Here is an 11,085-nt window from a genome sequence, read left to right on the forward strand (position 1 = left end):
GAGAGAGAGAGAGAGAGAGAGAGAGAGAAGAAGAAGAAGAAGAAGAAGAAGAAGAAGAAGAAGAAGAAGAAGAAGAAGAAGAAGAAGAAGAAGGAGGAGGAGGAGGAGAGGGAAGGGGAAGCAGGGTCTCATTATGTTCATTTCTAATTTGTGTCTTCTCTCCCTTTTTTTGTTCATTTGGCCATGAATTTGTTCATCTTATTTTTTTCAAATATCAACTCTGTTTGATTGATTCTATGCATCCTTTAGTCTCCCTTCTATTAATTTTACCCTGATTTTTATTATTTTTTTTACTTCTACTGCTTTGGGGTTTGAATTCTTGTTTTTCTATGTCCTTGATATATGTCATTAGGTTATTTGAGATTTTTTTTTCTACGATTTTACTGCAAACTCTGACCTAAAAACTCAAAAGGAGTTTTTTTGGGCTTCCTTAGCTGTATTTGAAAGGTTCTGCTAAGTTGTGTTTTCATTCCCTTCTAGAAATTTTGAACATTTCTTTTTGATTTCTATAGTGATTCAAGGGTTAGATGCTCTATCTTCATGTGTTTTCATGGTTTCTGTAGATTTTCTCACTACTAGTTTCTAGTTTTATCACACTGATATTATAAGCCAGAAAAGATGATTCATTTGTTAAGACTTGGTTTGTTGCTGGGAATATAGTCTTTTTAGAGGATTCTATGGGCTGTTGAGAACAATATGTATTCTGTTTCTATTGAATGGAATATTCTGTATTCATCTGTTTATGCTCATTTGCACTATAATGTGGTTTAAATCTGAGTATTCTTTGTTGAATATTTTGATGACTTAGACATGAGAGTGAGGTATTGAAGTCAGCAACTCCTATTGTACAAGTACCTATCCAATGTTTGTGTTTGCTTGGGAGGTGAGGAGCCCAAGTTTGATGCATATGCATTCACAGTTGCAGATCTTCTTGATTCATTGCTTCCTTTATTGGTATATAGTGAGCTTCTATATCGCTTCTGGCTAATTCTGTTTGGAAGTCTACTTATCATGTATCAGAATAGCTATGCCACCTTGTTTTGGTTTACATCAATAATAGAATTCTTTCTATCTGTTGACTCACAGTTTTTGGGGGCACCTTTAACAGTAAAGTAAATGTCCTGGAAACAGCAGAAAGCTGGATCTAGTTACCTAGTTGGCCACTCTGTGTCTTTTTATGGTGAGGTGAGGCCATTTATATTTAAAATTTTACTGAGAGGAATCAACTAATTCCTGTGATTTTGTTGATTGAGTAGATTATTGCTTGTTCTTTACTTTCTCTTCATAGTGTATAAGGGCTTTGCTTGTTTCCTGGGTTGAATAGTGAATTCTTTATAGCTTTCCTTTGCTTAGCTTTTTCTCTCAAGAAGCTCATTCTGTCCTGTGCTCTTAAGGCTGATTCCTTTGATTAGTATTTTAAGCATCTTTGGTAGCATTGGCTTAGTGGTCTTGAATTGTTTCAGCTTATGCTTGTCTTAAAATGCCATGTTTCTCTGTCAGGGTTAAACATAGCATGGCTGGATAATTGGTAGTTACTTACTTTTAGAACCTAATATTTATAGTCTCATATTTTTCTGACATTGAGGGCTACTACTGAGAGAGCTAATGGTATTTTGTGTTCTTGCTTTTGTAGGTGAACTGACATTTGCCTTTTAAAGCTTTTAATATTGTTTCAATGTTTTATATTTTGAAATCTTATATATAATATGTTGTAGAAAGGTTCTTGCCTTGTTGTGTCCATTTGGAGTATTAAATGGCTGTTGCATTTGAATGTCAAAAGTGTCTCACTATATAGCTCTGGCTGGCCTGTAATTCACCATGTAGACAAGGCTGGCCTTTAGCTCACAGAGATTTGCCTTCTGCCTACTATTACTGAGTTAAAAGGTGTCTTCTGCCATGACCAGCTGAATGCCATTCTTTTCTGCTGTCATTTCATGCCTTTAGAGTTTATCTTAGCCCCCCTTTATCCTGTGGATGTTTAGGTTTGTTCTGATCATATTTCAGCATTCTTGGATCATGATGGATATACTCATTTATTTTGTATTACTTATTGATGTTTGAATTTAGCATTTTCTAAGTCTTATCTTCTATCCCTAGTATTTTTCTGCCTAGTTTAGTTTGTAATAGTGTTCACTGTTTCCCCCTTTAAAATGTATGCATTTAAAATTTCATTTCCAACATTTCTCATTCTTTTGTTTTTGCAAAAAAATCTCAGTTTCCCTGCTGAATTTTTTTCTTCCATGTTGCTGAGTTAAAAACCAAACCAAACCAAACAAAAACTTTTCTCTTAGCTTTTTATTGCCGTGAAGAGATTCCATGACCATGGAAATTCTTACAAAGGAAACTTTTTAGCCCTGGCTGTCCTGAAACTTACTCTGTAGACCAGGTTGGCCTTGAACTCACAAAAATCCATCTTCCTCTGTCTTCCCAGTGCAGGGATTAAAGGCATGTGCCACCACTGCCTGGCTAAAGGAAAACATTTAACTGGGACAAAGGTTTAGTCCATTTGTGGCAGTTCATGGTGGGAAGTATGACCGCATTCAGGCAGACATGATGCTGTAGAGGCGGCTGGTAAGTCTACATCTGTATTTTCAGGCATCAGGAAGAAAGAGCCGCTAGACCTGGCTGAAACTCCTGAAACCTCAAAGCCCAGTTAGTAACACATTTCCTCCGAGAAGGTCAAACCTACTCCAACACAAACTACACTTCCTAATTCTTTCATGTCATGTCCCTTCCTGTGAACCTGTGGAGCCATTTCATTCAAACTACACAGCTGCTGATTTCAGTATCTGTTCTGCCGGCTCCTCCCTCTCCTAGATCCCCATTTAATTCATTGCTTGTTTTTAATCCTTTGTTGTGCCATTGATCATTTTTACAAGATAACTTTTGAAATTTCCATCTGGTGGTGTACCTGTTCCAGTGTCTTTGAGTTTGGTAGTCTGTGGCCGTCATGTGTCTTGCTTTCTTATGCTTCCTATTTCCTGTGCTGTGCTTTGTGCATTAGCTGTTTGGCCCACTGTTTGGTTTTGGGAGAGATCTCTTTGAGCAGCCTGTTCATTTTGGTTTTGTTTTGCTTTCCAAGACAAAGTGTATCTGTGTATCTCTGAGCATGTGAGCCAGGCTGGTCTCTAAATGCTCTAAGTGTTGCGTCATGTTTGCTTCTGTTCCCTGATGCTGAGATTACAAGCATGTGCCCCACACCCATGGAACAGACTGTTATGATCTTGAAAATCGCTTGTGGCTTCAGAAGGACTACACCAGGCCAAACAGTTCCACGTGAGGTTTATTGAGAGAGAGTGGGGCAAGGTGGTGGTGGAAAGAGAAGAGGGGGAGAGAGAGAGAGAGAGAGAGAGAGAGAGAGAGAGAGAGAGAGAGAGACCTTTATATATGGATGATGACGTAGCATAGGTAAAGGTGGGAGGCAAGCCAAGTGGGTTCTGGGAATATGGTGGCTGTTGCCTTGGCAACAGGTCTGAGGGTCCCGCCTATGTGATGTCATGGGTTTTGGAGGTCCTGATACTAACACGGAGCACTCTGTTTTTTTTTTTTTGTTTGTTTGTTTGTTTGTTTGTTTTTCTTTTCTTTTTAAATTCTTCTTTCACATATTACATTCTGACTGTAATCCCCAACCCCACCTCCAACAGACTGCTCTTAAGGCTCAATTCTTAGCTTACTTTTTCTGAAGTAGTGTTTCCCATTTGTCTGTTCATGAGTTATGCAGCTGATACAAATCTTGCTTTTGTACAACTTCTTATTGCTCTTTGTCTGGTTTCTCTTCATTTCCTTCATGGATTTCAAATACATTTTCTTTATTGTTCTCTTGGGATAAATCCCCCTTACCTTATTCTGACTCTGGCCTCCATTGACTCACACAGAGGCAGTCTCTAGACTGCCCTCTTACCTAGAGGTTCAAGTCATGGTCATAAAAGTGGATTCATTCTACTGCTGTATACAGCAGGGCCTGGGTAGTCTAGCAATGTCTGTCTGGTTGATACTGGAAAAGCAGAGGGCAGTGAGTGAAGGCTTGGTGCTCCCTAGAGAGTTAATTCCTGGTGTTAATTCCGTCCTGGACACTGAAGCTGGAACCTGTTATCAGTGGAGGATATCAGCAGTCACAGACACATGCAGGATGTGGAAGTAGAGGCAAGCAGTCTACACTGCTCTCTTCCTGGACCTTTAGGCTTCCATTGGTACATGCACCCCACTTTGAGATCAGATATTCTCCCTCCCAGTAGGTCCCAAAGGTGTGTTTCTAAAGGGGCTTCTAAATCCTGTTAAGGGCAGTCAAGACCAAGTATTATACTAAACAAGTCACAATCCTTAAAAATGTCATAAAGGACAGGGTCTCCCCCTCCCTCAAGCAAAAATAAACTGACTCTTTCCTAAAGAAAGGGCAGATTAACTATTTTACATTAAACAAGCAAAAAACAATCTGCAAAATGCAGTGTGTGACACTGATTTCTCTGGAATTCTAACAGGAGACTCCCCAGGGGTCTCTTTCCTGTCTGATCTTTTTCTCTTAAGGCTTTTGTTTTCTTGTCTGAGCCCCATTGTCCATTGTCAGACTCCATTCTGTCCATCTAGCAATCTCTTCTCCCTTCAGTATCTTTTCTTTTCTTTTCTCTTTGAACCTTTCTTTAGGAAACAAAGGCCTTTGGAGGTTTCCCAGCTGTTTTAAAAAGATAACTTTCTTGCCCATCAGCCTTACTTTGCTGTGCAAGATTACTGACTAGCACTACTAAATTTGGAACTGGTCATTTCCCAAGAAATATTTTGCTTTTGTCATTTTTTTTTAACTTTCCCTTTTCCATTAGTTGATATATTGGATCAAAATGTAGTTCAAGAAACTAAATCTAAGAGATACGTAATTTTAAAATGAATTATTAGTACCTTATCTTTTAGGTTATTTTTTATCAGCTTTTAAGTTATCTGGTAATTGCTCCTCCTCCCCCTCTCACAGGCTTGGGTGGCATTTGCTGGGAGAGTCTGGCTTTTTATCATGTTGTATACAGGTAAATATCTTAGTATCAGTTAAGTTGTTAGCACCCACAACTAAATGGGAAAGCTTCTAAGCTTCCAGAGTCTTTCTTATCTTCTGTATCCAACACATGGTGTCTCAAACTGTAGAACAAACCGAAGTCTCTGTCTTTCTCTTTTGTGACTCACCACATTCAGATGAGAGCTGTCTGCCACTTGGGCTCCTACAAAGGCCTTGCAGTCAGTGTTCCAGCTGCTGCAGCTCATTCATTGCAGAGCAGCTGAAGTAATCATAGAAAGCATTGGTAGATGATTTCTCCATACTGAATTTGGACAGGGCTCATTCTTCCTCACTGAGTTTGGCTCCACTCTTAGCATTTAAATTAACTTAAAATATCAATTGTTTAGAGAAGCAATTTCAAGAAAAGAGTAAAGCTGGCTCCTCTGAGGGACATATTTCCCAGTTGTTATGTTATGAGAGTGCATATGTACTTGAGTGCACATGGCTTATGAGTAGAAATGGTGTAATTTCTTTTTGAAAGTATTCATTTACCCATAATTGTGCAGAAGGGACATAGGGACTCAACACTAGGCTGCACTGGGTGTGCTGGGGAGCTTCCATGTGGCTATGGAGCACAGGGTCAGTCCCAGATGATCCAATGAGACAGCATCAAAGGTGAAAAGAAACCAGAGCAGTACCGAGGCCTGAGCCTAAGCTCTTTTCCCTGGACACAGAGTCCTGTGTGTGATCCCAGAACCAGGATGATGAACAGTCTCAGGTAGCCTGAGCTATATAGGGAATTTTAAGCCAGCATGTCTCAGAAAACAAACAAACAAGCAAAAAACAAACCCAAAAGAACATCTTTGTTTGTGTTTGTGAATCGCTTATGTCTGTATGTTTAAGAAATGTAAAGTTACAAGTGATCTCTTTGTATTGGAAGAGAAATTGCCTCGTTTAAAGTCTCAGATACTTTGTATTTGTTGTGATAAGGAAGGTCTGTTTCAAACACATGTCAACTGAAAATATAAATGTAAACAAGTGCATTACAGACAAAACCAGGAGTGAGTGCTTTAGTGGATTAGAAAATAAGAGATTGTTTGTGGAAACTCTATATGTGGAGTAGACAACAGAGAGTTGCCAATGACCATCATTCTTGTTGGTAATTCCTAATTTTTCCAGTAATACTGACTTTTATTAAGTCCTTAGTTTTCTTTCCACTTCCAGTTCCAGGCACTGACTAACCTAATGTGTCTAGAGTGGTAGGACACAGTGAGATAGTAGGAGAGGAACCAGGCTGCCTCATATTGTTATCATCTGTGTGTAAGACCCTCGTGTTATTTCAGAATGCAGCCAGAATTAGTATCATCAACTTCTAGTTTTTCCTCTTCCTTCCATCATTTTCTTTTCAAGATGAATTAATTTTTTATTTATGTATGTGCTTGGTGAATTTATGTGTACCACATGTGTGCAAGAGCCCTCTGAGTCTAGAAGAGGGCATTAGATTCCCTGAACTGGATTTACAGATGCTTGTAAGTATTCTAAGGCAGGTGCCAGGAACAGAACCCAGGTCCTTTGCAAAAGAAACACAGTCTCTTAGCTGTTGAGACAGTTCTGTTCTCTCCCAGGTTTTTCATATTCAGCTTTTTACATTTTTATCAGGTACTCTTGGCTTTCTGGGTTGCAGGTATTCATAGGTCTAACAAAGAGATATTTTGGATAAGGATAAATTCTTGATGTTTTCAAACTAAAAAATGACTGCGTAATTGAGGGTTCATAGCATACATATGGCCGAGAAGACTGACGATTCCCCACTCTTCAAGAACCCAAATGGAGGAGGGATGGGAGGAGAATACACCCATCCCCTCGGACTTTCCTGTTGCAAACATGAACAAGTGTGGGTGGAGTTGGTAAGCATGCTCTTTGATGGAGGGTGGTGATGGATCACTTATCTATACAAAGACTGCAGGTTATTGTAGATAGATTTTTTTGTAGGCATGGCAGTTTTACATCACATTTCTTTACTTCTCCAAAGTAGATGTATGTATGCATACACATGCATATACACACATGTGTGAACACACGTGCACACACACACATATTTTACTGATTTCAACATGGACACTTATGGTGGCTGTAGCACTGAATGAGACAAATGTGGGGCTTGATGCTTGCTTACTGTGAGAGTGAACACTGTACATGATCCTACGTGGGTCTAGCATGCAAGCATGCAGAATCCTCTCCACTGGCCAGCTCTACCCACACTGTGCCTACACTTCACTGAATTGCTCCACCATTTCATAAATATTCCCTTGTCCCCTCACCCATCTGTTTCCATAGATCACTCCTAAAATACCCCACATGCCACTGAACTGACCCTTCTTGTCACACTGGCTTTAATTTCCCTTGTTTCTACCTTTCTTTGGTTGCTTGCTCTTTTTAATTCTAAGGATGGAATTATTTGGGTCCTTTGCTTTTCTCTTCTTGGATTAGAAGGTCCCCAACCTAAGAATAATACATTTAGTCTTCTTCTTACTACACTTGTGTTATACAAAGTGCTGCCCCATATAAGCATAGCAAATATATTGTAATGGACTTAATTATGAAATATCAAGGAAGCAAGTACTGTTGTAACTAAACTAGTGGTGGTGTTTTGTGTGCCAGGGTGAAAGGTCTGTGCTGTGACATTTGGTCAGTTTCTTCCTTGTTTCCCTGTAAGGTGAAAGCTACTGTAGAATCACAGGCTAGGAAGGACACTTAAGGCTTACTGACTGCTTCTTTGCCGAGCAAAGACAATAACAAATGCAATTACTTATGTGACTGTTCTCACTGAGGTCCCAGAGAGCCGTAAGGGAGGAGACTTTCCTTTTTTTGTTCATTTTTATTTTGAGATAGGAACTGAGCAATGTAACTATGGCTGTCCTGGAACTCACTAGGCTGGCCAGGCTGAACTTGAACTCACCTCCGTAGTGCCTGAATTAAAGGCATGTACCATGCCTGGCCAAGACTGACTTTTCTGTCACACATGATGGAAGGGATTGCAGAATGATAAAGTGGTGGCTTTATCTCTTCTCATGAAACTGTAATTGAGATTAGCCTTTATCTGGGTTCTGACTTGGTACTTTCACGACAGCCTGTTGAGTATACAGAGAAGTGCAGTGGCTTCTCGGTTGTGCAAGAGGACGCAGGCTCTTTGGAAAATAACTGTACTTGAATAACTCCCTACTCTGTCAGTTTTGCTGATAAAGGCTAAAGGTATTATTCTCTGTGACCTTTCATGTGAAACTACCCAAAGTTCCTGCAAATGAAAGAGAAATTGATGTGTAATGCATGCAAGTGGCAGTTTTCAGAATCACAAATGTGTGTGTGCATATGTGCATATGTGTGCCTGCTATCTAAACTGCTTTTTAAATCATTGGCTAGTTTATATATTTCTGATTTTGGAGTTGTCTGTCAGATATTTTTTAAGCTTTTATTTTATTACTTGGGAAGTATATATTTTGATACAAATGTTCTATTCTTTTAAAATGCTTATTCATTTAGATAAGTAAGGTCATTACATTGGTTGTGTTTCTGTAACTCTAAGGAAAGGAACTTTTAAATAAATTATTGTCATCTGTGTTACAGAACATGTGGTCAGTTGTCATGTTCATACATCCCCATGATCAAAGTCTGAGCGTCTGTCTCTCTCTTCCCTGCTGTTAGGCTACCCTGTGATGATCAAGGCCTCAGCAGGTGGTGGTGGGAAAGGCATGCGCATCGCCTGGGATGACGAAGAGACCAGGTGAGAGGCTGCCTGACATACACTTTTGATGAAAATTGCAGTTACCAGAGTTTTATTAAACTGACAGGTAAACAGATACCCAATGCATAATGGAATAATTACAGTGACCATCTAATCTTTACTTTTTGGATGGGAGAGAAATAGATACTATACAGAAATCTTCCTTCTGTATATTTTGAAGATAATTACCCTACCACAGAAAGGTTATTTAAAACAAAATTTTATTGTACATTGGTAAAAGGTTTTGTTTTTATAGTGCGCTTTTGAGAAATTAGAGTTGTTCTGTTTTCTATGCAGAATTATTAACTTGTTTTGTTTTCTATGTAGAATTACTAACATCGTTCATATAATTTACAGTGTTATCTAAGGATTGAACCAAGTTTATTTTATCCCAGTGGATAATTACTTTGATAATTTTTAGTGTGTAGGATACCATTTTCCATCTGAGTTTGAAATGTATGTCTTTTATATATAATACATTCTACTATAAATTTAGAAAACTTACTATTTTTTTATTAATTTCAGAAGTCAAAGCAATCTGTGTTATTTAGTAAAGCTTTGACCCTCCAAATGCATAGTCGGTGTAATCTCTTCATGCATCCTCCCCAGCAGTTGGAGCTTCCCTACCCCTGGCATCTTCTATCGAGCTTATCTGAGCTTGGTGCTTTGGAAATGTTTTGATAAGTCCTTTGCTAAGGAGTTCCTGGAGAACCACAGGTCTCCAGTGGCTCAGAGATCACAGCTAGGGAGGACAATAAGCTCTGGTGCAGAACTTCCTTTCCATAAACAGCATTCACTGTCAGGCAGGGTGGGTTGTTGAGCTTGTCCTGAGCTTTGCCTTTGAACTCATCCCGTTGGGCCTTGCCCCCAGACTTTTTCACCAGGGCTGTGCCTTTCTTGGGCAACTATCATCCTGTCATTCTTACAGAGGTAAATAATTTTTCAGAAATCTAATGTATGGTGTCATGGCCATTAGAAAAGAGACTGCCCAATGCAGCTAAATCTGAAACCAGGGAGAGGCTGGAAGATGGTTCAGTCCTGGACATGCTTCTCATGAAAGCATGAGGGTCTGAGTCGAGATCCCAGCATCTATGTTAAAAAACAAAACAAAACAAAACAAAACCTCAGAAAAACCAAAACAGTTACAGCAACAAAATAGGCCTAGATTTCAGGCCCATTATGCTGGAGCTGTAGAGACAGAGGCAGGAGAATTCCTGGTGTTTGTGGTACTGCTACTCTAGATGAACCAGCAAATTCTAGGTGCCATGAAAACAAAGGTGGAGAGCAATAGCACCGATAGAATGTTGATGTAGACTGTGTGTGTGCTCTCTCTCTCACTCACGCGCGCACACACACACACACACACACACACACACACACACACACGAGAGAGGGGGGGAGCAGGTACAGGTAGGTTTAGATTTTTTAAAATTTATTTTTAATAAGAGTTTTTAAATGTTTTAAAATCCCTTCTATCCCACCACTTATCAGAGGAGTGGAAAGGAAAGGTTACTGGAGTAAAGGAGGGTGTGGACCTGTTTAGAGAAAATTTTTTTTGAGCAGATTTAATCTGTGTTGTCAGGATATTACTAGTTTAGTTTATATGAGTTAGTAGTGGCAGCTCAATCTATTCACATACACTAACAGTATACAAATCAGTAATAGCAAATCTCACAAACATCATTTATGAATCAATAACGGAGGTCTCGCAAACATTTACGAGTCAGTAACCAGTAAGGGCAGGTCTCCTAAACACCATTTATGAATTAGTAACTGCATGTCTATCTAGAAGAAACTGCAACATTCTGCCAATTGGCCTGAGTCCCTAGAAGTGGTAAGAAGCCACTGGAACACTACCAGAAGATTTTTGGTATGTTTTTCTCTATGAAGTCATGGCAAACAGTGACCAACAGAGAATGGTTAAGCTTACCAAATGTGTTGTCAGAGAAGACTATGCAAAGCCCAGGGATGACCAGTAAAGACTGGCAAGATGAATCAGCATCATCTAGCATCTTCTACTGTCTGTCGGGCTGTATTTATATCCTTTCAAACATCACATATTTTCTCTAGAATCTGCTCTAGCAAAACGTCACATGTCCTTTTTCCAGGCTTCCTCCAGAAAAACACCACTTGTCTGTTCTTAGCAAAACATCCTCCCACGTGTCTGCTTCAGCAAAAACATCCTCTCATAAGACAGTTTTCAGAAAAACATCACATGACATAACTGATTCTTCAAAGAAACTAGAAATGTCCACTTCAAGGGAGAGAGAGAGAGAGAGAGAGAGAGAGAGAGAGAGAGAGAGAGAGAGAGAGAGAGAGAGAGAGA

The 11,085-nt window shown here is 39.4% G+C and overlaps 1 protein-coding gene across 1 annotated transcript in view; it reads left to right on the forward strand.

Moving 5' to 3' along the window:
• Positions 1-11,085, forward strand: part of Pcca (propionyl-CoA carboxylase subunit alpha) — a 336,175-nt gene that overhangs the window by 94,865 nt on the left and 230,225 nt on the right. Inside the window, exon 9 of the mRNA XM_021203136.1 lies at positions 8,681-8,759. Within this exon, the coding sequence (XP_021058795.1) occupies positions 8,681-8,759 (79 nt within the window). The remainder of the gene's footprint in view (positions 1-8,680; positions 8,760-11,085) is intronic.

This window comes from Mus pahari, chromosome 8 (assembly GCF_900095145.1).
Source record: "Mus pahari chromosome 8, PAHARI_EIJ_v1.1, whole genome shotgun sequence".
Taxonomy (NCBI): Eukaryota; Metazoa; Chordata; class Mammalia; order Rodentia; family Muridae; genus Mus; species Mus pahari.